The sequence below is a fragment of the Thalassophryne amazonica genome, chromosome 22 (genome assembly GCF_902500255.1).
Source record: "Thalassophryne amazonica chromosome 22, fThaAma1.1, whole genome shotgun sequence".
NCBI lineage: Eukaryota > Metazoa > Chordata > Actinopteri > Batrachoidiformes > Batrachoididae > Thalassophryne > Thalassophryne amazonica.
Genome location: NC_047124.1, coordinates 1,138,260 through 1,165,353, shown reverse-complemented (window position 1 = coordinate 1,165,353; position 27,094 = coordinate 1,138,260). Strand labels below are relative to the sequence as shown.

The 27,094-nt window shown below is 46.7% G+C and overlaps 1 protein-coding gene across 1 annotated transcript; it reads left to right on the top strand.

The window, feature by feature from the left end:
* Positions 1 to 1,050: 1,050 nt before the first annotated feature.
* lamb1b (laminin, beta 1b) lies at positions 1,051 to 27,094 on the top strand. The gene is given in 31 exon segments (XM_034163142.1): positions 1,051 to 1,278; positions 1,350 to 1,413; positions 5,905 to 6,107; positions 6,216 to 6,312; positions 6,315 to 6,335; positions 6,715 to 6,903; positions 7,050 to 7,226; positions 7,709 to 7,821; positions 7,914 to 7,993; positions 8,144 to 8,279; positions 8,349 to 8,507; positions 8,774 to 8,907; positions 8,986 to 9,103; positions 9,910 to 10,096; positions 10,584 to 10,727; positions 10,810 to 10,992; positions 10,995 to 11,040; positions 11,249 to 11,412; positions 11,560 to 11,784; positions 11,880 to 12,097; positions 12,964 to 13,060; positions 16,047 to 16,416; positions 16,485 to 16,669; positions 16,782 to 17,023; positions 18,285 to 18,491; positions 18,559 to 18,703; positions 19,239 to 19,446; positions 19,942 to 20,083; positions 20,378 to 20,554; positions 23,581 to 23,740; positions 26,623 to 27,094. Coding segments are annotated over 31 exon segments (4,929 nt in total). The 5' UTR covers positions 1,051 to 1,077; the 3' UTR covers positions 26,760 to 27,094.

Genomic DNA, 27,094 nt, shown 5'->3' with positions numbered 1-27,094 from the left:
AAGGAGAACATGCGGCTAAACATGTCACTCCCGGTCTGATTGGGGAGGGGCCCAGAGAAAACTACAGAGTCCGACATTGTTTTTGCAAAGTTACACACCGATTTAATGTTAATTTTAGTGACCTCCGATTGGCGTAACCGGGTGTCATTACTGCCGACTCACGATATTTTAATGGATTTGAGAGAGGTTAAGAAGCGGACTTACCGCTTCTGAAGAGCAGCGACTCAAAGAGCCACGAGCCATTGAATCGAAGCATTGCTTCAATGGTTCACGGCTTCAAAGTGGAGTCGCGCTGCAGGAATGGTTTATTACAGACCTGCGGCAGATCAAACCCTGAATATCCGACTTTATTTGTACGTCCGTACGACTCTGAAACTCGGAAAAATGCGTATAATTTACGGACAATCTGTATAGGTTGACATGTACGGTCGGAAAACCACCGAAATGTAATTTCAGTCATCATAGAAGTCTTTCACACTATTGTCTGAAAACTGTTTATAAACCACTCACCGTTTCTTGCTGAAATAAGCGCCCAATTTTCCTTGCACAACTTTTTTCCTGGATGCCATGATCATCAACTCGACTGGACTGACGCTATGTTTGTTTGATCCAGTTTGTATTTTCCTGTGTACAACTGCGTGGTGCATTGTGGGATCAAATCAAAAGCTGTGTTCACTGCGGGGACACGTTCAGCACTATTCGGGGTTGTTTGAGATTTTTTTTTTCCCCCGATGACGAACGATGTGTAAAAAAATCTGACAAATGCAACTGCATCGGTCCAAACCGGTCTGTATCTGGGCCTGGGTGGAGCCACACAAAGGGGCGGACACAGTCCATTTAACTTTTTTGTTTCCTTCTATGACGTGACTTTATTTGTATGGCACTGTCCTTTTAATCAATCAATCAATCAATCAATAGTACCCTCATTAGAGTGCATACATTTGCTAAGGCCAAAAAAAAAAGACTTTTAATTAAGTGTTGGATAATGTTTATTACTACGTTAACTAACGTTGGTTAACATACCCTGATGGCAAAGTGTTACCGGTGACATCATCACCCCTCAGTACGCGTGGTGTCATGTTGTCACAGACCTTTCGGCCTGCTGCCATGGTGATCGAGCGCTCCATGGACTTTGGAAAGACGTGGCAGGTTTACCGCTACTTTGCTTATGACTGTAAAGCGTCTTTCCCCGGTGTCCCCGTCGCACCGTTGGTCAAAGTGGATGACATCATCTGTGACTCACGGTACTCAGACATCGAGCCGTCCACAGAGGGAGAGGTGTGTTCGATTCACAGATAAATTTGGCCAAAAACATGATTTTTATGTGCACTAACAAAGATCTTTCTCAGGTGATACTTCGGGTCCTCGACCCCGTGTTTGAGATTGACGACCCCTACAGTCTGAGGATACAGAGTAAGAAGTCAACACAGCACACAAATCAAAAGCACCTTCAGCTTTCATCTGACCTAAGCCTGACCTCTGACCTCACTGTGTGGAGAAAGAATATGCATAGAGTAATTTTGGTGTAAAATCAGTTTGGTTTCAGGGGAAAAGCTGAATTTAACTATAGATGAAAAAAGTACAGTTTTGTTTGTTTTCTAAGAATTAAATGAAGTCAAAATCAGAACAGTTACTGGACTAAAACTGAAGTCAACAATCACACCAACAATTACCAGTTCAGTTTTAGTCTGGCAACAGTTCTGAAATTTAAAAAAGGGAAGTTTGGGGCCCCCTGCTGAAGCTGCTGCCCCCGTGACCTGATCCCGGATAAGTGGTTGAAAATGTAAGTTACAGAACCGTCACTCTAATGCTAAGGGTGTAGAACAATATCTCAATTTCAATTTATTTTCATTTATATAGCGACAAATCACAACAGAGTTCCCTCAAGGCACTTCACACAGGTAAGGTCTAACCTTACCAACCCCAGAGCAACAATGGTAAGGAAAAACTCCCTCTGAGGAAGAAACCTCAAGCAGACCAGACTCAAAGGGTGACCCTCTGCTTGGGCCATGATACAGACATAAATTACAGAAATAATTCACAGAACAATTCACGGACGAATATATAAGAAATGCTATTGGTGCACAGGACAGGAGGATCGCCAACACGAATACAACTCCCATCTCTGGATGGAGCTGCACCTTAAACAGAGAGAAAAAACAGAATCAGGCATCAGAAAGACAAAAAATACTGTATAATTTGCCAGCGTTAAACAACAAGAAAAACAGAGAAATACTAAGGTGATCGCCGGCCACTAGCCCTAAGCATCACTAAAAGACCCAGAATTTAGGTAAAGCTGAGGCCGCGGCACGCTCTAATTACTAATAAATGAATTAAAAGAGTAAAAAGCGTAAAACAAAACTGTACCAGTATGCTAGCCATATGAAAGGGAAAATAAGTGCATCTTAAGTCTGGACTTGAAAGTCTCCACAGAATCTGACTGTTTTATTGACGCAGGGAGATCATTCCACAGAACAGGGACACGATAAGAGAAAGCTCTGTGACCCGCAGACTTCTTATTCACCTTAGGGACACAAAGTAGTCCTGCACCCTGAGAACGTAAAGCCCGGGCCGGTACGTAAGGTTTAATTAGGTCAGCTAGGTAGGGAGGTGCCAGTCCATGAATAATTTTATAGGTTAGTAGCAGAACCTTAAAATCTGATCTCACTGGGACAGGAAGCCAGTGAAGAGATGCCAAAATGGTTGTAATGTGGTCGAACTTTCTGCTTCGTGTCAAAAGTCTGGCTGCAGCATTTTGAACCAATTGGAGACCCCTAATGCTGGACTGCAGTAAACCAGAAAATAGAACATTGCAGTAGTTCAATCTAGAGAGATAAATGCATGAATCAGGGTCTCAGCATCAGCCATAGACAGGATGGAACGAATCTTTCATATTTTTCACAGGTGGAAGAAAGCAGTCCTAGAATATTCTAATGTTGAGGCCAAAGGACAACGAAGATCAAAAATTACCCCAAGGTTCCTCACTTGTCAGTGTGATGTATGACACACGAGCCGAGGCTGAGCATAATTGGTCAAATTGATGCCGATGTCTCACTGGAACAAGAACAAGAATAAGAATATCTGCCCATAAACCAGCACAGTAACTCTATTTACACACTAATTAGTCAAGCTAGCTGGATAGCACCCTTCTATGGGTGCCCTTCTTTACCATAGCACCCTCTGGTGGCTATTTCTGGTGATGAAAACATCGCTGAACTCGGTACAAATACATGCAGTTTGGTCACTTTTCAAAGGGATCAGACTCGTCAGTAAAGTCAATTTAATGTTCAGAGATTCATTTCAGGTTTTAATCTCACCGTTCCAGCTGATGAGAGATGCCAAAGTAAGAGACAAAACCAAACCAGCTGATTTCAGTAGACAAGCAAAACAGCCTGCGCGTGTTTTCACCGAGTGGCCAGTCACGAAAGTACAAACTCTCCCTTTTGGATTCTCCACTTCACCAGAAATGACTTGTGCCAGCGCCCTCCCATAAACTGTGCTAGGCTAGCTAGCTAACTCAGTTACTACCCAAAAGCAATAAGTTAACCTCTTGAAAGGAATTTATCTTATTTAACATGTTTGTGTTGTTTTTATGTTTCTGGAAGCGTTTATCCTTCAGTAGGTTAAGGTCAACCAGTCAAGGTAGGACCCCAGGGTGCAAGGCAGCCAGGACACCAAGGGTTAAATTCACAAAAATGAATGCTTTAATTCTCCAAGGTGGCAGCGTGAATACGTTTGTGACCAAACAATCCCAAGTGACAAAGCTCCAAAAATACTGCAAACAGACTGAAAATGACTAACAAGGTGGTAACAAAACACTAAGCAAAAACTACTGCAGGGTAAAGACACTTACGAAGACACCAGGAATGTGACAGGAAGGAGGAACCGAGTATAACAGACCAGCAAACAACAGTGAGGAGGGCATGGCTTAAATAACTGATTGACTGTTCTGTAATTTATGTCTGTAGCATGGCCCAAGCAGAGGGTCACCCCTTTGAGTCTGGTCTGCTTGAGGTTTCTTCCTCAGAGGGAGTTTTTTCTTACCACTGTTGCTCTGGGGGTTGGTAAGGTTAGACCTTACTTGTGTGAAGCGCCTTGAGACAACTCTGTTGTGATTTGGCGCTATATAAATGAAAATAAATTGAAAGATTGACAACAGGTGTAGACCGAGCAAACGGAAAAACACGACGGAAAACAAAGGAATAGACAGAGATGAATATAAATGGACAACCCGAGGAGTGTGGAACGAACAGCTCAAAACTCGATCCAACAATGAACAGAGCAACAGACCCCAAACCTCATGTTAGGACTAAACGCACACAGACGTAAATGTGGAACAAAGGAATTACGAGGGTCACAAGAATAATCAAAGACACAAGGCCGGGGCAAACAGATTGTCCAGAAACTCGGACGGCAGATACGAAACACACACACGCATCCTGAAGACACCCATAAACCTACATCACAGGCAGATGACACAGAGGATCACAGCCACACTCGCACATGCAGGAACTGGGGCACGCAGACAGGAACCACGGCACACGTTCACACACCAACCACACCCCCCTGCACACCATGGGAGACGGACAACACAGCTGACATGGACACAGACAGCAGACAGACACATACCACCACCAACACCGGAGACGGGCACCACAGGTGACCCGGGGACTAAACATCAAATCACAGAGCCCCAAAATGGACCCCAGTCCAAAACGGACCCCAGCCCAAAACGGACCCCAGTCCAAAACAAACCACAGTCCAAAACGGACCCCAGTCCAAAACGGACCCCAGCCCAAAACGGACCCCAGTCCAAAACAAACCACAGTCCAAAACGGACCCCAGTCCAAAACGGACCCCAGCCCAAAACGGACCCCAGTCCAAAACGGACCCCAGCCCAAAACGGACCCCAGTCCAAAACAAACCACAGTCCAAAACGGACCCCAGTCCAAAATGGACCCCAGCCCAAAACGGACCTCAGTCCAAAACGGACCCCAGTCCAAAACAAACCACAGTCCAAAACGGACCCCAGTCCAAAATGGACCCCAGCCCAAAACGGACCCCAGTCCAAAACAAACCCCAGCCCAAAATGGACCCCAGCCCAAAACAGACCCCAGACCAAAACAAACCCCAGTCCAAAACGGACCCCAGTCCAAAATGGACCCCAGTCCAAAGCAGGCTTGAGCCCAAAACCAAGGTTGGGTAGGATCACTTTGAAAGATTACATGTATGTATGTACATACATTTGGATTACTTGTAATCTGATTACTTTTGGATTACATTTCAAAGTAATCCTACCCAACCTTGCCCAAAACGGACCCCAGTCCAAAACAAACCACAGTCCAAAACGGACCCCAGTCCAAAACGGACCCCAGCCCAAAACGGACCCCAGTCCAAAACAAACCACAGTCCAAAACGGACCCCAGTCCAAAACGGACCCCAGCCCAAAACGGACCCCAGTCCAAAACAAACCACAGTCCAAAACGGACCCCAGTCCAAAATGGACCCCAGCCCAAAACGGACCTCAGTCCAAAACGGACCCCAGTCCAAAACAAACCACAGTCCAAAACGGACCCCAGTCCAAAACGGACCCCAGCCCAAAACGGACCCCAGTCCAAAACAAACCCCAGCCCAAAATGGACCCCAGCCCAAAACAGACCCCAGACCAAAACAAACCCCAGTCCAAAACGGACCCCAGTCCAAAACGGACCCCAGCCAAAAACAGACCCCAACAATAGTTATGTAAAAAACAAACAAAAAAAAACCAACAACAAAGTAACCAATTTGTAAAGGTTGAGGTCAAAGGTCAAATGTGCATTTTGGCTACGTGTTCAAGTCTTTTGGGGTTCTGAGATTTTGAGGTTGACAAACCAAGAATAATTCTAAAAGCATCTGTTTATGCAGACATGCTGAAGATTACAAATCTCCAAATCAAGTTCCTCAAGCTGCACACTTTGGGCGACAACCTGCTTGATTCCCGTGATGAAGTGACGGAGAAGTACTACTACGCCCTCTTCGACATGGTCGTCCGCGGCAACTGTTTCTGCTACGGCCATGCCTCTGAGTGCGCCCCGATTGCTGGCGCACCTACGGGCGCTGAGGGCATGGTATGTGGAACACGTGATGCCGGCGCTCTGTGGATCTGGAGCATCTTCACGTGATTTGATATGATTAAGAGCATTCAGCAGATTTCAGTGATTGTCGTGTGGTTGCAGGTGCACGGCCGATGTGTGTGCACCCACAACACTGAGGGGCTGAACTGTGAGCGATGTCAGCACTTCTATGAAGACCTGCCTTGGAGACCTGCAGAGGGCACAACGCTCACGCCTGCAAGAGTGAGACCACACACAAACGCACATTTACAATTTTTGAAATGACTATTGTTTTGCTCATTTTTGTTTTTACGTCACCTCAGATTGAGTCTAACAGAGACAGTGAAACCCATTTTTATTTTATTTATTTTATTTTTTTGACTGCACGCGTCACAAACAAGTCAGTGCATCTTAAAGAATAAATCATGAAGGACGGTGCCACCAGGTGCTGCACAAACTCCATCTCTTGAAAATCTGACGGCAACAAAAGTTCAATAAATTTAGTCAGAAATGGGTAAACTTCTATTTCTTAATTTAGTGGTTTGTCCATCTGAACCCGATGCTCAGAGACGTTTACGGTGAGACCGCCATCAGCTCTCTGTTTTCTCTCTCCTCCACTCAGAGTGCGAGTGTAACCAACACGCCGCCTTGTGTCATTTCGACCTGGCCGCGTATGTGGCGACCGGCAACATGAGCGGAGGCGTGTGCGATGACTGTCAGCACAACACTGTGGGCCGGCAGTGCGAGCAATGTGCGCCCTTCTTCTACCAGCACCCCAACAGAGACCTAAGGGACCCCAACGTTTGTGAACGTACGTCTCTCTTCTGTAACCTTTGACCCTTGTGTTACTGGAGCTGCACGTCCTGACTTTGTTGAGCTCCAAGCAACTATTTAGCAGAACTCCACTGTTGTATGTCCTCTAATCATGTCCCATGTCATGTTTTCATGCGTTTTTAGGGTGCAACTGTGATCCCAGCGGGTCTCTGCAGGGAGGTTTATGTGACCCGCGGACTGACGTGGCGGCGGGGATGATCTCAGGCCAGTGTCGCTGCAAAGCCAACGTAGAGGGAGAGCACTGCAACCACTGCAGGCAGGGTCACTACGGCCTGGGACAGGGGCCGGACGGCTGCCTGCGTACGTCACATTCTAATTCAGACCCACAGAAAAAAAAACACTTATGAACGTTACTTTGTTGGATTTTGTGTGTTTTGCTCATAATAAATGGTAACCAGAGTATATTTATACAGCGCTTTTCTGTCTGAATCAAGCTCAGAGCACTTTACAGCAATGCCTCACATTCACCCATTCACAGACACTCTGATGTCAGGGTGCTGCCATGCAGGGTGCCCAGTACACACCAGGAACAATGAGGGGATTAAGGACCTTGCCCAAGGTCAGGCTGGGATTTGAACCAGCCTTTAATAAACATAGTTAATCTCTTTGAAGATGTTTCAGAGTGCACGTTTCCACTAGACCCCAAACGCCTCATCTAGCAAGAGTAGAATGAGTTTAAAGTTTTTGGAACCTGATCTTTTCTGCAGGTTTTGTGGAACTCTGATCATCTGATCTGAGTTCGGGCTTCATGGACATGATATTTTGGTTGTGTGTTCTGGCAGAGTGCACGTGTAACCCACTGGGCACGGTTCCAGGAAGAGACACGTGCGATACAGACACAGGAAGGTGCTTCTGCAAACGCCTTGTCCGCGGGCACCAGTGTGACGAGTGTCTCGTAAGAATATAGACACACTCTGTGTAAACGTCCGTCTGTCTGTCTGAGAGTGTGAGAGACATGCACGTTAACTCTGCACACGTTTCCTGCAGCCTCAGCACTGGGGACTGTCCAACGACATGGACGGCTGCCGACCCTGTGACTGCGACAAGGGCGGGGCTGTGGACAATAAGTAAGTGCACTTTGAACCCAAACGCAGCTCAGATCCAACAACAACCAAACACATGAACAAACACATTCATCCCCAGAACACGATGCATCATCAGCGAAACATCAGACTGAATATGAGCTGATCTCTGTGTGTGTCTGTGTGTGTGTGTAGCTGTGACTCACACACGGGACAGTGCGTGTGCAGAGATCACATGTTGGGGCGGCGCTGTGACCAGATCGAATCTGGTTTTTACGTCATAGATTTGGACCATTACATCTACGAGGCTGAGGACGCTGAGCGCGGACCTGTGAGTGTCAGCGACCCCGTGCACTCAGACATGTTGCTGGGCGTGAAAACTAACGTGTGTGTGTCTCAGGGCGTGATAGTGGTGCAGAGGCCGTACCCGCTGGACCGCAGTCCTACGTGGACCGGAATGGGCTTCGTCAGCATTCCTGAAGAAGCCTACTTAGAGTTCATCATCACCAACATCCCTGAGTCCATGGACTACGACCTCCTCATCCGCTACGAGCCACAGGTTCAAACCAAACAGACAGACTCTCGACTCTGGATCGAGACGTGTCACACAAAACCTGGTTTGTCCTGAATCTGGATTGGGGTTTTGATGTGACGATGCTCTGGCATGAAGATTTTGTCTCATCCCTAAAACATCAACACAATTCGTTCTTTGAGTAGAACCTCATTTTATAGAAGTTCAATTCAAACAAGTCAAATTGCAATGTTTCATAAATGCTTAATAATTTGTGAATTGTGTCTGTGTGTGTGTGTGTGTGTGCGTGTCAGCTCCCTGAGCAGTGGGAACAGGCCGACATCAGGGTGGAACGTCCCGTCTTCCACCCTCCAAACTACTCGTCTTACTGCGGCAACTCCATCCAGAGCGGCGACGAGCAGTCCGTCTCTCTGCCACCAGGGTCCAGGTGACACGTCCGTCCTGCTCGTCCCGGACACACACACACGGACTCGGTCTGATTCTGCTTGTTCACTCGTTGTTTCAGGCACGTGTTGCTGACGCCGGTGTGTTTCGAGAAAGGACTGAACTACACCGTCCGTCTCGCTCTGCCGCTCTACTCGCCCACCAGCACCGTCTCGGTTCCGTACACGCTCATCGACTCTGTACGTTAAACACACACACGGGGATCACGTGTCAGAGTGAAACTCCACAAACACAAGCTGACCTCACTGAGACCTCGGACACGCTGCAGGACCGTCCAGTGCAGCTTATTGTCTTTAATAAAAAATATCATATACAGGAAAAATGATGCAGAACAAAATGTAATATTCAGTTTATTAACCAGGTTTCCATAATTTGTCAAGCATTAAGAACATGTAAAGTCTAGTTTCAAGATATTTAGAGAATATATAAGATATATTAAAGAATTAATATTTTAAGTGTTTTCAGTTTTACCATTTGAAAAAAAATGGTGCAAATGTCATTTGAAATGATTAAAAAATATTTTTAGGTAGGATGAGAATTATCTAATTCATGTCTATTTTATGTATTTCGAACTTGATTCATTTCTGAAATGGAAAACCAGATCCAGAAGAAAAGGTTTTGCTGCTGCAGCACCTCTCAGAAATTTACTTGATTTCTTCTCAGATGTTTGACTGAATTCATACGTTTGATATTTTGTAAAATAGACAGAATGCTGAGAAAAATGAGAACAACACAACAAACACCAGATGCCAAAATAATCTTCTGCATCCTTTAAATCTATGTTACTATGTTTAGTTTAGTCTGGACTTGTGCTCCTCCTCCTGGTCCTCCTCCTCTTCCCCCTGATCCTCATCTTGGTCCTTCTCCTGGTCCTCCTGCTTCTTCCCGGTCCTCCTCCTCTTCCTCCTGATCCTCATCCTGGTCCTCCTGGTCCTCCTGCTCTTCTTCCCGGTCCTCCTCTCTTCCCCTCCCTGCCTCTTTACAGTTGGTGCTGATCCCCCGGGTCAGGGAGTTGGACATGTTCCACGGGACAGACGGTGAAGGGGCGTGGGATACGTTCCAGCGGTACCGCTGCCTGGAGAGCAGCCAGAGTGTGGTCAAAAGTCCCATGACGGACATCTGTAACTCCTACATCCTCAGCATCTCTGCTCTGCTGCACAACGGCGCCACAGGTGGGCAGAAAATCCCAGCGTGCTCATGCGGTGTCACAATGAATGATGACTGAATTAGACCTGATCCAAATCCACTGTAGCCTGCCCCCACTCCAAGATTCATTCATCTTCTACTGTTTATCTGGGTCAACTATGCAGCTCATCCCACTCTTCCCTGTCCTGTAACTCTTCCCGTGGGATCCCGAGGTGTTCCCAAGCCAGCTGGGAAATATAATCCCTCCAGGATGTCCTGGGTCTTTCCCAGGGTCTCATCCCAGTTGGCTGTGCCTGGAAGAGCCCCCTAATGAGACCACCAGGGCATCGTCACCAGATTCCTGAACCACCTCAGCTGGCTCCTTTCAATACGAGGAGATAAAAACAGTAACAGTGAAGATACCGTTCCGTCTGGAGGAATGTGCAGTCTGTGCAAACTTTAGAAGGATGCTGGAGGTACAAAATTCCATCCATCCATTGTTTGATATCTCTCTCTCTCTCTCTAATCCCCCAGCATGCCAGTGTGACCCTCAGGGAGCGCTCAGCACCGTGTGCGAGCCCCACGGGGGCCAGTGCCGTTGTCGCCCCAACGTGGTGGGCAGGAGGTGTGAGCACTGCTCCCCGGCCACCTTCCTGTTCGGTCCAGCCGGCTGTAAAGGTAAGCCAACAGATGGAAGGCAGAGTTTGGCGCTCAAGAAACCGGCCGTAATACAAACATCATGATTTGTTCCTTCACACAGCGTGCGACTGTGACCCTCGCGGCTCACTCAGCGTGTTCTGCCACGAGGCGACCGGCCAGTGCGAGTGTGTGCCAGGGGCCACGGGGCGCCAGTGTTCCCACTGCCTGCCAGGTTTCTGGGGCTTCCCTCAGTGCCGCCCGTGCCACTGTAATGGCCACAGCGAACACTGCCACCCACAGACGGGGCGTGCCAGGGCTGCCGGGACTTCACCACCGGACACCACTGTGAAAGGTACAGCACGACGAAGACAGCGTTTAGTCTGATGATGGCTTAAAGCTGCAGCGTGTTGAATGTAGTGCCGTCTAGTGGTGAGATTGTGTTCTGCATTCTCATTTGATGAAAAATATGTAGCTTGATGAGGGAGAAGCTTTTAGTACTTCTTACTAAAAGCTGGGAAAAAAGCCATGAGGTGAAAGTGTTCTGATCATTCTCTTTGCAGATGTCTGGACGGGTACCATGGAGATCCAGAGCTGGGCTCCGGTGGTCACTGCCGCCCCTGTTTGTGCCCTGATGGACCGCACAGCAGGCGTCAGTTTGCTGACAGCTGTTATCAGACGGCGGATTCCGATCAGCTGGTGTGTGTGTGCAGCTCCGGGTACAAAGGTAGAGGAACCCGCATCCTGGCAACGGTTCACCTGATGTCACAAAATCCAAACAGGGCTTCAGCTGGCCTTTAATTAATCACAAGCAGACTGAACAATAATATCATCTTTGCTCTTTTTCAACTCCGGTTCTGTGGGTTTTCTTCAGGAGCCAGGTGCGAGGAGTGTGCCACCGGTTACTATGGGAACCCCCTGGTGCCCGGTGGGCGCTGCATGCCCTGCAGGTGCAACAACAACATCGACATGCAGGACCCGAAGTCCTGTGACGCCCAGACAGGTGCCTGTCTCAGATGTCTGTACCACACGGAGGGCTACGCCTGTCAGAACTGCAAAGTGGGTTACTACGGCAACGCCACCAGCCAGAGCTGCAGGAGTGAGTAGAGGCGTCACCGCGACGTCACGTCAGCACGGATTTGACGCTCAGAATGGCAGATTTTTGAAGCATGCGTACGTTTGGACTCTGTGCAGAGTGCATGTGTTACTCAGTGGGGACGGTGTCTCTGGCGTGTCCGTCCCCGGACGAATGCGAGTGCGAGCAGCACAGCGGCCAGTGCTCCTGTCGGCCCAATGTGGAGGGTCAGAACTGTGACCGCTGTGCTGCTGATACGTGGAACATCACCAGTGGGACGGGCTGCCAGCCATGTGACTGTGACCCCGCCCACTCCTTCGGACCGTCCTGCAATGAGGTGAGCGAGACGCCGTGAAACACACAACTGAATCAATAACACGTGAAGAAGACCCGCCTTTGGAAGGTTTTGGTCCTGTGTGTGTCACTCGGATTTGGACAAAACTTGGTGGAATGTTTGAAGGTCAGCCAAAGATAAAATGATTTGATTTTAAGAAAAATTGGTTCAGAGTCAAGGTCATGGGCCAAGGTCAAATTCTGGCCCAGTGCTTTAGCGGGTGATGATATACTGATGGTTGCTGTTAAACTCTAATATGTAGTCACGCATCACTTCTTGTTGGTTACATGAAATTTTGACCTTGGCTGTCCTTGAAAGCTCAAACCCAAAGCCATGAGTGTTGAACATGGATTAAGTGGAAGAGTTGTGTCTTAGTCAAGTTGAAGTTCACTGATGAAAAGTCACACAGAGACATACGATACGTTTCACCAAGTCATAAATAATTCATGTGTGCGATTCTGACGTACGAACACACACAGTCCAACATCCGCCTGCAGCAGCTGTGCAGAGGACTCCTGCTCACTGTGGGAAGAACAAAATTAGAATGTCCCGAAGTTTTCCCACCAAGAACAGAGCAGCGGGGCGGCGCTGAGTCACCGTGACGACCCGTCCAGCCACAGATATACGGACGCCAGCTGTGAGCGCGCGCTCACCAACACACACATCAAAACATTTGGCTTGGTGCGTTCACTGGCTGCTCTCCATCAGAGGAAGGAAGTCTGAGAATGCTGTGGAAAAGCTGAACGCCCGTTTTCTCAGAGACGACCAAAGCGCCATTGTGTCCAGATGTAAACAATAACCAAAAAAACTAAAATCTCCTTTTTCCCCCACAGACAGGAGCTCCTGATGTTGTTCTTTCTGCTCCACAGGTCACAGGTCAGTGTCTGTGCCGACCCGGCTTCGGCGGCAGGACATGCCGCGAGTGCAAAGAGCTCTTCTGGGGGAATCCAGAGGTCAAATGTTACGGTATGACATCAGAGTGTTATTTACTGTTTTATTTCCGCAGACGTCGTTTACCGCCGCGCACCTCGTGACTCCCCCGGTGCACGTTTGAGTGAACTCAGGAGTGACGGTGCGATTCCACAGCAGAGGCCGAGCCTGAAGGTGGACACAGGGAGGCGCATTTAACCTGACAGGAAGTCAAAGTTTAACTAAACGATCAAGTCAGAAATAAAGAAATAAAGGATTTCTAAAGTCATGTTGAGGTTCAAAGTAAAACAGACTCTTTCAGTCAGACCTATTAAACAATCATTTAAATGCTCTAAATCAAAATGATTATATTCAAAAGTGAAAATAAAGGAATATTTTACTGTTGAAATCATGAGAGGGGAAAATAAATGTCAAGATATGAAGAAAAAATAAAGAAAGTCCAAATTTAAACTTTTAAATTAACATTTGAGACCTAAGGTTCATGACTAAACCTCAAAAGTCTAACTTTATAAAAAAAAATATAAATAAATAAATAAATAACTTTCATCCCAAAAGATTTTAGTGCAAAGTTTGGTCAACGTCGGGTCGATTATGGCGAAACAGCATGAAACAGTTCGAAATTAGCGCACCATGAAACATCATGCAGGACAGGCAGGCGTGCACAAACCCAGTGTGAGAGTTTGTGCATACCGGTGTCTTTTGAGAAGGAATAGTGTGAGGTGCACCACATCGCGCCGCTTATGTAGAATAAATAAAAAAAAAACCAGACGGTACTGTGGAACCACATTGTGCCACCATGTGGAATAATTAAAAAAGAAAAACACACCACCCACTGGATGCAAACTCAGGCCTTTCAAAAGCTCTGATTGCCAGTTAGCGACTTTACCACTGAGCTATGGAGCTGTTCTTTAAAAGCTGCAGGAATCTGCCTCATATCAGGAAGGATATGGAAGTATTACAAAAAAAATTAAAATCCCACTCTATATAAAAACACCGCATTTATCAAACGAGCAATACAAATATGATCTGTCTGTTCCTCTGGTGATGACCCGTGGTCACAGACATACAGTCATGAAATGACATGAATGAGAAGCAGTTCACTAGTCTCATTCATGTCCACATCTGGTGCATCTCCACGTGCGTGTCTTGTGGATGATGCGCTGCAGGACACCGCGTCATGTGGAACAGAGCTCATGTGGTTGACATCACAGTAAGATCGCCTGCTGCATGTTTTGATCTGACTTTCTGTTTCAGCCTGGGAGCAGCCTGTCCAGTGTGCACACGCTTGCTGCAGCACGTCGCCACAGTGATATATGTTTTTTTTTTTGAATGTCCACTTGATAACAGCAAACAGACACGCGCGTCACAGTAGGCAGTTGTTTGTCCATGCCCGTCCAAACACAGTACATTGTGTCCAGTTGGAATGTCCAGATCCACAGATTTCCACAGCCACTTCAGTGTGAGGACACACCTCCTGTCATCTCAGCACACACACCAAAGCCACACTCGTGTGGGACTTAGACACATTTCTCTGTGAGTACGAAGGTGATTGTCTGCAGACTGCTATCGTACCAAGAGTGTGACTGGCCACACATTTTCTAAGTGCCATGCGAGCAGTGTTAGATGTTCATGTGTGTCACATGGAATTTGGCCGGCACCTGCCGCAAGAAGGTGCGATGAGTTTGCACAGTGCACACTTTGTCTTTCAGGCGTTTGTGTGCGCAAATACTTGTAGCAACGGGTGTACGAGGTGTTGGCAGCAGGGACGACATTACACGGTTTGCACACGATTCCTGTGTCATGCGCTCTAAGTGTGCACTTCGTCCAAACTTCCCACTATGCATGAAGGGGCCCTTAGTTTTGACTACATAGTTTTAACATGGTCAGAATTTTTACTTCAAATTTCTATTAATTTAGAAATTTAAACATTTTACTTTTCATCTTAAAATTTGAATTTTGAGACAAAAAGTAAAAATGTTAAGATAATATGAAACATTTTACTTTTTAATCTCAAAAAGGGGAAATTGTGAGATACAAACTTAACACCTTATATTCTAAATTAACTGAATGTCCAACTCAAAACTCTGATAAAGCTAAAACTACGCAGTCAAAACAACAACAAAAAAATTATGTAATGAAATTTTTTTTATGTAACTTTCAAAGTCAAAATTCAAGAAAAGAGGAAGAAATTTCAAAGTACTAATCAGGATTTTCCAAATCTAAATTTGAGATATGGCAGAAATAGTAAAGTGTAAATGTCAAATGAACAAAAGGTGAAATTTCTACTTTCTAAGACAAAAAATATGAAATGATGCAACATTCTGACATCAGTCCATCGAGAGTGAGGACGTAATGTTTCATTATCGTCACGTCTTCATGAAGACATCAGATGTCTCGATGGTTGGACTCGAGTCCACATGTTGGAAGAACAGAGTTTTTATTGGTTCTCTGTGACTTTCAGCATTTCGTACACGTGAAGAAGCAGCTGATTGGTCGAAACCAATTCTGGATCTGCAAAACAACATGCATGAGAGACGTGTCCCGTCTTCACGTCCATCTGCTCAGAGGGCGAGGAGTGACCTCTGCTCCCACGCTCAGGAGAACCAGATGTTCTACACATCTCCCTGGGATCCCGCGTTCCTCACGGGCCAGTGTCCAAAGGACCCGGGAGTCCTGGATTAGCCCCCAAGTCTCTTCAGCTGTGAAAGCAGCTGGAACTGGCTTCCTGTCCGCCTTAGATGTTACATTTTTAACGGACATTCATGGGAAATCTGGACCTCGCTGAGAACATGTTCAGATGTTTGACATCTTTATATAATTATCATGTATCTTGGGCATGACCCCCCCTCCTCCCATTTTAATTTATTTTTTAAATCTATAGTCAGGTCTTTGTGGGGTTGGTTCTGTGTGCAGCTGAAGGTCGAGGTCATATCTGCGCTAATGTTTTGGAGGTGTCGGGTTTGTTTCCATGAACCTTCCTGGCGATATCACGAGTGTCTGACTTCCCTCTGTTTGCTCCCAGCGTGTGACTGTGACCCTCTGGGAATCTCCAGTGAGCAATGTCACCGTGCCACGGGACAGTGTACCTGTGTGAAGGGCGTGTCCGGCCCACGGTGCAACCAGTGTGCCAGGGGCTACCAGGGAGAATTTCCCGCCTGTGAACCATGCCACCAGTGCTTTGCCGTCTGGGACGCCGTGGTGGTCGAACTGACCAATCAAACGCAGCGCCTGTTGGCCCAAGTGAAAGAACTCCAGACCAGCGGGGTGACGGTGCCATATAAAGAACTAGTTAGCAGCCTGGAGAAGAACGCCAACACGGTGCGAGAAATCATAGAGAGCGACCCGGCAGTGATGAAGCTGGAACAGATTGAGGAGCTGATGCACCAGATTATGTATGTACTCACACACACACGGAAAAACTACGTCTTTATCTGGGTTGATTGCCCACTTGTGTCCTCAGCGGTTTGATGTCCTACCTTAATGGGAACCTGAACACCACGGAGGAGACCTTGACGTTTCTGCACAACAATGTCAACACGACAGATGGCAATTTGGAGGCAATGCTGGAGGAGGCCAGCCAGCTGGAACGCAGCATCCAGGACCTGAAGCAGCAGGTGTACAATGCCAAGAATGCCAACGTTCAGGGTGAGAGTCCAGACAAGATCAGGCAACAAAAAAGGGTTCCTGAAGTCATCTGGATAAAGAACGAGCCATTTTGAAACTGAACACACCCTCTTGTTCATCGGTTTGGTTTCAGGTGCCATGAACACCATTACTACGGCGCATGCACAGTCCATGACGGCGGAGCTCCGCGCCAACGCCTCCACCACGAACCCCGGAAACACTCTGGAGCAGTCGGCTGCAGTGCGCCGAGTCGCTGAGGACAGAATCAGCAGCAGTCAGAAAGAGTTCAATCGCAAAAACCAAAGATATTCCCAGAAACTGGACAAACTGTCCAACGACCTGGATGAGTTCGACCTGTCACCTCTTAGTCAGAAGGTGAGAAATCTCTGAGTTCCAACTAGGCTTCTTATCACAGTTTGTCATTTTTGTTCACATCATTGTTTTGGGGGATTTGTGCAACTTCTGTTATCATGGAAGTTACACATGATGACAGTATTTTGTCCAGCAGTCACCAAATCTGCTGAAACACCCAAGACTGTAAAAGCAACACATCTGTAAGAATTGACACCCTTCTGTTCATTTTTCTTTCACATTTTTGTAGAATTGTGATTTTATGTTTGCTTTTTTGCAGTAGCTTCTGGGTTTTTAACTCTACTGAAGCTCCTGAGTCTAAACGCAGTCTGTGAGCTCCTGAGTCTAAACGCAGTCTGAGACTCCAGAGCTCTTGGTGCAACTCTGTTGGACCTGCATCAAAGGCAAATGTCCACCAGGTGGACATATTCAATTTCAAGAACTTTGGGGCACCATGGTGACTCTTCTGTTGCTTACAGGACTAGATAGGATGCTCCTCAGGAGGTCCGGTCAGACCTGGAAGTGTGAGCTGGTGCTATACATCACCATGTGCATACGATAGAACCACTCTCCACCCAGACAGACAACTGGTCAGTCCCCACCTGTCTGTCTGCTGCAGCCAAGTGAAACGTGGGCGTGTCCTTTGTCATTGGCAGTTGTTGGGGTCCTGAAAGCAGACACCTGTCAAAATGTGGTATCTGGAGTTCCCTGACAATACAGTGATACTCCTTCTCAGAGTCTCCAGAAGCTACTGCTCATTTGACACAAAGACATTCACTACTACCTAAGACATCCTGCCAAGTCTCACAACCACTCAGACAGACAGGATGTCCCAGGACCTTAAAGTGCTGCCCGGAGACTGTAAGGTTCCAAAACATCTCTTGATCTCAAAGGCTGAGTGCTCAGAGCCACTTTCACTGCATACATTCTCGGGGATCTTGGAGTGGAGGACCTTCAGCCATGTAACCCTAACCCTAACCTTTGGGACATCTGGAATCCCACCTCTGAACCCAAGAGTTTCAGGATAGGTCCAGAAAAAGTCAGAAATCTTGTACAAAACGTCCTTGGACCAAAACCAATTTCAAAATCCAAGATGGCACCCATTTCACTTGTTTTTACAGATCTTTGCTTCTCAAGTGATTAAAAGCATATGTTTGCATCTAAATGTATTTATCCTGAAAATGTCAACTTATTCTGTTTCTAGTATTTGGCCGTTTTGAAGCTCATAGTTGTTCATTATGTTAAAACCTAACCTCTGCTCATGAGTTTGTGTTTTGTTCTGCAGACATGCGGCGGTTCAGCTGAAGGCGACGCGTGTTTTGGTGTCCCCTGTGGTGGTTTGGGGTGCAGTGGCGAGGTTGGATCATCACAGTGTGGCGGAGGAGGGTGTGAAGGCTTCATCTCAACTTCCAAAAATGCCCTCAAATCAGCCAAGGACTTGGACCAGGAGATTCTGACAGCAATGCGAGAAGTGGACAAACTGTCCAGAATGGTGAGTCACAGTTCCTGCAGAAAGCGAGGTTCTGGAGGTTCTGGTCTGACTAAATCACTTCCTTCAGGTGTGGCAAGCCAGAGGGCGTGCAGATGAAGCGAAGCTGAACTCTCAGGAGGTTCTGCTCAAAGCCAACCAAAGCAAAGTCCGTGTGGAGCAGAGCAACGAGCAGCTCCGCAAACTCATCAGGGAGATACGGGACCTCCTGACCAGTGAGTTCATCCTGAAGGTGCACTGTGCTAACGAGCCCTGTGCCACTCCCACCCCACTCAGTCAGTCACTCAGTCAGTCACTCAGTCAGTCAGTAAGTCACTCAGTCAGTAAGTCAGTCACTCACTCACTCAGTCAGTAACTCAGTCAGTAACTCAGTCACTCAGTCAGTCAGTCAGTCACTCACTCACTCAGTCAGTAAGTCAGTCACTCAGTCAGTAACTCAGTCACTCAGTCAGTCACTCACTCAGTCAGTCACTCACTCAGTCAGTCAGTCAGTCACTCAGTCAGTCAGTAACTCAGTCACTCAGTCAGTCAGTCAGTCACTCAGTCAGTCAGTAACTCAGTCACTCAGTCAGTCACTCAGTCAGTCACTCACTCAGTCAGTCACTCAGGAGCAGGTAGAGTTCAAAAAGGGAAAGCCTAAACAGACAAGAAGCTTTGGCTGAGGTACGAGTTCTAATGACAACCCGAGAACTGAACTGGGGGAAGGGAACCTGCAGAACTGTGATGATGAATCATTTACGTTGTCTCCAGATGACAAAGCAGACGTGTCTGTGATTGAAGCCGTGGCCAAGGAGGTCCTGACTCTGGAGATGCCAACATCGCCGGGGAAGCTACAGGAGCTGACAGATGAGATCAGGGTGAAGGTGGGCGCTCTGACCAGCGTGGAGACAATCCTGAGTCAGAGCGCCGAGGACATCCAGGCCGCAGAGACGCTGCTGCAGGAGGCCAAGGCTGTCAGGTACAACATAGATGCTCTCAGCCAATCAGTTCTCAGAGTTCACATTTACAAATCCACAGTTTCCTCATTCTTGGTTCCAGACCCTCCTGTCGTCCTGAGAGAGAGGGAGCGGTTTAACGGTCTGTCTGTGTCTGTCCACCAGTTTGTGGGCGTGTCCAAATGTGGCTTTCCAAGCAGATTTTAAGAATATGACCCCTTTAAAGTCGGGAACAAAAGTTCCACACGTGACCTACAGAGACCCAAAGACGACGATGTTTAACATCAACGTCCATCTCTCTCTCTTCCCCTCTCTCTGTCTGTCTGTATCTCTCTCTGTCTGTCTGTCTCTCTCTGTCTGTCTGTCTGTCTTTCTCTCTGTCTGTCTGTTTGTCTCTCTCTCTGTTGCTCTCTGTCTCTCTCTCTCTCTCTGTCTGTCTGTTTGTCTCTCTCTCTGTCTCTGTTTGTCTCTCTATTTCTGTCTCTCTCTCTGTGTCTGTCTCTCTGTCTGTCTCTCAGTGAGAAGGTGGCCAACATGAAGGAGACGGCTCAGGTCGTCGATGTCACCTTGGCAGAGTCTGAACGTGCCCAGGGTGTCGCCATCGACGCCGTCCAACTGGCCCAGAACAACACTCAGGTCGCCTTGGACCTGCTGATCTCTGTGAGTTTGACCTCTGACCTCTGAGGGTGCATGGAGGGAAAATCCTGCTGAGGGTTTTTTTTTTTTAAATGGAGTCACAATTGACAAATGTCCAGAAAAATACATTTTGATGACGAGTCTGCAAGTGTTGGAGAAGCAATTTTTCCAAACTGTAGGTGGCGGACAGATGTGGCGCCACGGTGTGAACTCGTCCCGCAGACAAAATATCCTATTGGTCTGAAGTGAAAAACAAAACGGTTTCAGAAAACCAACGGCAGCAACGGTTTTACATCCATTTGTGTTTGTTGGTGTCAGGTGGAGTCAGAGACAGCGGCATCAGAACTAAAGCTGAGTAACACCACGAACCGCCTGATTCTGCTGGAGGCCAACGCGAACCAGCTGAGGCTGGACGAGCAGGAGGTGGAGCACATGCTGGAGACCACGGTGCAGATCAGCGGCCGGGTCAAACAGGACGCTGAGGACGCCCAGCAGGTTTCAAGCAAACAGACACAATGTGACCATCACTGCAAAAATGCTGCGCGGCACGTGGAACATTTCACCGCACCGTTGATGCACCGAGAGTCAAACGTGGCTTGGAGCTAGAACCCTGCAGCAATCGGCAAAAAACACAAAGACTTACTTTAAGATATGGAACCTTAAATAACTGCAGCAAATGGATTTTATCACCCAGATGTGTCATCACAAATGTTCCGTTTCACATATGACACTGAGGTGAAGCTCTGAGGCGCGATCAGAGGGGGCGTGTCCAAACGAAGCCCCATAATGCAGTGCGTATTGGTGTTCCTCATGTTTGAGAATGTGGACACTTTAGGATGTTTCTGCACTCCTGCAGTTACTGAGAAACTTTGCAAGTTACTTTCTCTTAAACGGGTTCAGGTTTAATTTCAGTGATGTGCATTAAAAAAACATGCATAAACAATATTTCCTAAACTGTGCAATGGCTTTGCACATTTCCACAAGGCTTAAACAGTGGCAGAATTCAAATATGGTCCAGGTCTACTTCCAGAAGTTTCCACCTGCCCATGTGACTGAAGACAAACGAGGCTTCAGTTCAGGTGAATCACGTCGGCTTTGTTTTGTGTTTCAGCTACTTTAAAAAATAATAATATAAATATATTAAATTTTGTACCGTCACTTCTGCAGGTCACTTTTCTGCACATGGGCATGTGCATGGGCACATGTTCCTTGTGAGTGTTTTCTGAGGCAGCTGACATCATCTGAAAAAAGATAAATCATCTTAAACCCCAAAGTGGCCATTTTTTCATTTAAAAAACAAACAAAAAACTGTTGGGGAAAGTGTAATGACACGGACCCACAACAGGGGGCGCAAATGAACGGTCAATAGATAATCCAATAAATACAATTTATTGTGGCAAATGTGCACAACAGGTTGAATACTGCTTTTAGACAGTCAATTACAAAATACAACATGTTGTATGGCTGGGGGGCCTGGCTGCCTTTTTGTTTCTGTCTTTGTTTTTCCTTCCAGGTGGCTTGCATTTGGGACTGAGTGGCTGTGTAGCTGAGTTTATCAGGACCTCACCCTGATCACCTGAGGCTGATCACCTGCGGCTCGTCAGGACTCACAGCTGTGGTGCATCTACATGGATTGGAACATGGTAGCATTTAAGACTGGAGTATACAGTGTGTATTTGCCAGAGACTCGACCTTGTGACCAGACGGGTGAGATCGTCGTCTCGGGAGCCATCTCATCATCAGTGGATGCAGAGAACGTCCAGGTTTGATGCACGGTCTGTGAAAGAGGAGGGGGTGAGGTCTCACGCTCGTCAGCACACTTCCTGAGGTACGTTAGATTTTGTGACTAACATTTATACAGTCAGTAAATGTGGTGTCCCTCACACCTTATTATATTGAGCTGTATGTTGGTCGTGTAATCAGCTTCCACTGCAGTGGAGTTTTGTGAACTGGATGTTCCATGCCTGCAGGTTGGGAAGCTGATTAGTAATTAAGCCAGGAAGTGTTTGCTGTTTGTACACCTTTGAGCGTTCTCTCTGTGTGTTGAGTGTGGACTCACATAATGATTCCTTCTTTCACAGACTCGGTTTGTCGCGGCCACCTGGGGGGTGTCGGTGGGGTCCTTGGGTCCGAATTGGTTCTGGCTCCGGACCGTTAGCGCTACTGGGAGCGCACCGCAAAACCACCACGCCAGATCGCGCACTTTTATATTTTTTCACAGCACTGTTATGTTCATTAAACTCTGTTATCCTTTGTACCGTGCTCTGCTAATTCATACTGGGTCCTTCAAACGCTGGTCGGTTCTCCGGGCTGCGTCCGACACATAACACAACAGGTGACGTGTGGGCAGGCCCGAGGGTAGGAGACGCTTATCCAGAGAAGAGCTGGGGCCCACAAGGTTCCGCCGCCAACAAAGACCTGCAGTACACTGAAGCCACCAAGTCCTGAGTCCCAAGTCCCCAGGTGGCCTCTGCTTCAGCTGTCAGATCCGGTACTGCTGGCAGGAACAAAAACAGGTTAATGGTGGGTGTGTGGACACCCAGTAAGCAGTCAGCAACTCACAATGTTTATCCACTTGGAGGGAACACCTCCACCTCCAACTCTGGAACCAGTTAACGGCAGAGCCTGAACTACCACTTAACGTAAATGGAATGAGGAGTGAAGATCGTCACTCCTCCACCGTCCACAAACCCAGCTCCAGCTGTAAGTAGAGTTCCAGGTACTCCTGCAAAAAGTTCAGAACAAACAAGGTATGTGCGTTCGGCACAGAAACAACGGCTGAGAGAATTACCTGAGTGGTAAACTGATATCTCGGCAGAGATGTGGTGTCTCCTCCAGGCTTTTATAGTGGTGATGATGGTGATTCCTGGCTCCTGGGTAGTGACTGCGCCCTCTGGTGCCTGAAACCCGACTACAGGCAGGGCGCCCTCTGGTGTTGGCCAGCAGTACCTCCTCTTCAGGCGGCCCACACAACAACCCCCCCCCCCCCCCCCCCCCCCAAAAAAAAAAAAATCAGTCCCCTCCCACTTTTCCATGAACACAAACAAACGACACCTTTTCTTCCTCGTCACTGCAGCAAATTAAACTTCTCACCGTGTGTTTTGTAGCTGAATGTTTGTGTCGGTGGTTTTTAATAAGCAGTTAGATGAATATTTGCTGTTTGCTGACGTTCACGTTCATTTGTCTCCAGTTTCACATCATGTCACAAACATAAGAAATCATTTTATTCCAGCTAAAAACATCATGACTCGTAGCTCGCGGCGCACCAGCTGCATCCAAAACATGTTAAAAAAAAAAAAAGTTTACTGAGCTCCTTTTAAACTGACCTGCTGCTGCTCTCAGCACAGTCCCGGACTCTTCTGGAAGTCTTTTTAGCCCCAAAAGACATGCTGTGGATTGTTCAATCACGTAAAAGAACGCTGAAGCAAATCAGCACATACTTAAGATTTGGAGAAACTCAGAAACAGACTGAACTAGTGGCCGAGGAAAGTATTGCAACTAAATCAGACTGGTGTGTGCAGGAATTTAACGAGGAGGTGAAAGATAAACTGGAGGAGGTGGAGGCGCTGCTGGAGGATAAAGGGGAGTCGGTGCTGCAGGCGAGGAGGCGCGCGGACGAGCTGCAGCAGGAGGCCAGAGAGCTGCTGGTCCACAGCAGCGCCAAGCTGCAGAGACTCGGAGGTGAACAGAAAACAGTTAACCTACAGAAACATTTAAAAGGTGCATTAAACACTAAATTCAGTCAACTAAATCTATAAATCCAAAGTTTATGAATACAGTATATTCCACAAACATACAGTGGATCCAGAAAATATTCACAGCGTTTCACTTCTTCCACATTTTGATAGTCTTATTCCAAAATGGATGAAATTCATTTTTCCCCCTCAAAATCCTACACACAACACCCCATAATGACAACATGAAAAAAGTCTTAATTCTTGCAAATTTATTAAAAATTTTTAAAAACTAAGAAATCACATGTCCATAAGTATTCACAGCCTTTGTTCAATACTTTATTGATGCAGCTTTGGCAGCAATTCCAGCCTCAAGTCTTCTTGAATATGATGCCACAAACTTGGTGCACCTATCTTTGGGCAGTTTGGTCCATTCCTCTTTGCAGCACCTCTCAAGCTCCATCAGGTTGGATGCGGAGCGTCAGTTCACAGACATTTTCAGATCTCTCAGAGATGTTCAGTCAGATTCAGGTCTGGGCTCTGGCTGGACCACTCAAGGACATTCACAGAGTTGTCCTGAAGACACTCCTTTGATATCTTGACTTAGGGTCATTGTCCTGCTGAAAGATGAACCGTTGCATTTATATTTTGTTCGGTGTATGTAGAGAGGTATGTGTTTTTCCAAATCATGTCCAATCAACTGAATCTACCCCAGGTGGACTCCAATGAAGCTGCAGAAACATCTCAAGGATGATCAGTGGAAACAGGAGGCACCTGAGGGCAATTTTGAGCTTCATGGCAAAGACTGAATACTTATATACGAGGTCTGTTAGAAAAGTATCCAACCTTTTATTTTTTCAAAAATCTGATGGATTTGAATCACGTGTGCTTGCATGAGCAAACCTTGAACCTTCGTGCGCATGGGTGATTTTTTTCACGCCTGTCGGTTGCGTCATTTGCTTGTAAGCAGCCTTTGTGTGAGGATGGGTGGAGTCTCTCCTCGTTTTTTCTTTGCAAGGAAATGGCGGAACAACTGGAGCAGCGTGACTGCATCAAATTTTGCCACAAACTGGGCAACAGCCAGGTGGAAACCATTCGGATGATCCAGACGGCTTTCGGTGACGATCCTCTGGGCATCACAGAGATTAAGGAGCGGTACAACCGGTTTAAAGACATCCGCACAACGGTGGAGAGTGAGCCGCGCTCCGGTCGGCCATCAACACGCTGAAATGACCAGATCATTTCAAAGTGAACGCTGTGGTGATGTGGGACCGTCGTGTGATTATCAGAGAAATTGTGGAAGAGCTGGGCATGTCACATGTCCTGTGAGACTTCAACACAGAGGCGCTTTTGCTGCGCCATCAGCTTCGTGGCGATGAATTTCGCCGCCACTCTTTTCATGGCCAAATCTTCTGTCACAGTGGAATGTGCCGAAAAAGTGCTGATGTCCACCTCTTCAGCAATTTCTCGGACAGTCACACGACGGTCCCACATCACCACAGCGTTCACTTTGGAAATGATCTGGTCATTTCAGCATGTTGATGGCTGACCGGAGCGCGGCTCGCTCTCCACTGTTGTGCGGCCGTCTTTAAACCGGTTGTACCGCTCCTTAATCTCTGTGATGCCCAGAGGATCGTCACCAAAAACCGTCTGAATAATCCGAATGGTTTCCACCTGGTTGTCAACCCAGTTTCTGGTAAAATTTGATGCAGTCGCGCTGCTCCAGTCGTTCCGCCATTTTCCTTGCAAAGAAAAAAAAACGAGGAGAGACTCCACCCATCCTCACACAAACGCTGCTTACAAGCAAATGATGCAACCGACAGGCGTGAAAAACTCACACATGTGCACGAAGGTTCAAGGTTTGCTCATGCAAGCACACGTGATTCAAATCCATCAGGTTTTTGAAAAAATAAAAAGTTCGGATACTTTTCTAACAGACCTTGTACATGTGATTTCTTAGTTTTTTTTTTTTTTTTTAATAATTGTCCAAAAATGTCTAACTTTTTTCACATTGTCGTTATGGGATATTGTGTGGAATTATTAGGAAAAAATAATATCCATGTTGGAATAAGGCTGTAACATAAAATGTGGAAGAAGTGAAGCGCTGTGAATACTTTCTGAATGAATTGTATAATATCTAAAGTGGTGCACTTAGTACAACTTGCAAAATGGGCCGTTTAGTCCACACAAAACGGTGCACATAAATCACACTGCAGTGTGCAGATTTGATATTTACTGTGACTTACTGTCATACTTTAGTTTGTCTGATCTATCGCTGATTCTGATCTCACACGTTCATCCATTTGCGGACACACAACTTTAGTCACACAGGCTGGATGTGAAGACCACAAGCCACATGCAGTGAAGTTTGCAGAATAAACTAGAGCAGTTTGAGTACACTTAATTTAACACTGTTTGCAGTGGGAACATAAGTGTTCACTGCAGAGTGTTTTAGTCTCCACAGTGTACTGTGCAGGAACAAAAACACAAACAATGGTAAACTTTTTGTACAAGGAATTACCCATTTGGCAACAATAAAGACTTGCATATATAATTATTTGTAATCATTTGTGTGTGATCCAAGGCTACGTCCACATTACTGGCTGAAGTGGCTCGAATCAAATAGTTTATTTTGTTTCCAGGTCATCACACAAATCTGCTTTTTTAAAAGGTATATAAAACTGTCTAATTTTGTTTATGTCACATTTGAACATCTCTCACTTATAACCACAGTATGGACTATTTTTTTTATTGTTGATTCATTCATCACATCTCAGAAACTGTAACACAAAAAGCCACGGGTCCACACCATGAAAAGGCTTATTTGTAATTTTGTCTGTGAAGTAGCTCATGTTGATGACATCACTTCCTGCTGTCTTGTTTGCTCAGAACTGGAGAACTCTTACGAGGTGAACCAGCGCCTCCTAGAGGCCAAAGCCGCTGAGCTGCTGGAGCTGGAGCAGATGGTGCACCGGCTCCTGGAGGAGATCAGCCACAAAGTCACCCTGTACAGCACGTGCGTGTGAGGCGCCTCCTGCACGGATTCACACCCAGAAAACCGCCTCACAATGACTCCCCAAGTACTTTATACAAATTATAGTAATGTGTTGTGTATCTGACTGCAGTGCCAGAGAAAGTTATGATCATGAAAATCAATGAACCTTAAAAACCCCAAAGGAAACTACTAGAAGCCTCTGTGACCTCAGAAAATTTTCAGCTCTATAAGCGCCAACATATTTAACAATGTGGCAGATTTGGATACAAATGTTTTTGTGCTTATAAAGCCCAAAACCTGTAAACAAAAAAGTCTGAACACATGAAAGGTGATATTAAAAGAATATACAGTGCATGTGTGGTACTT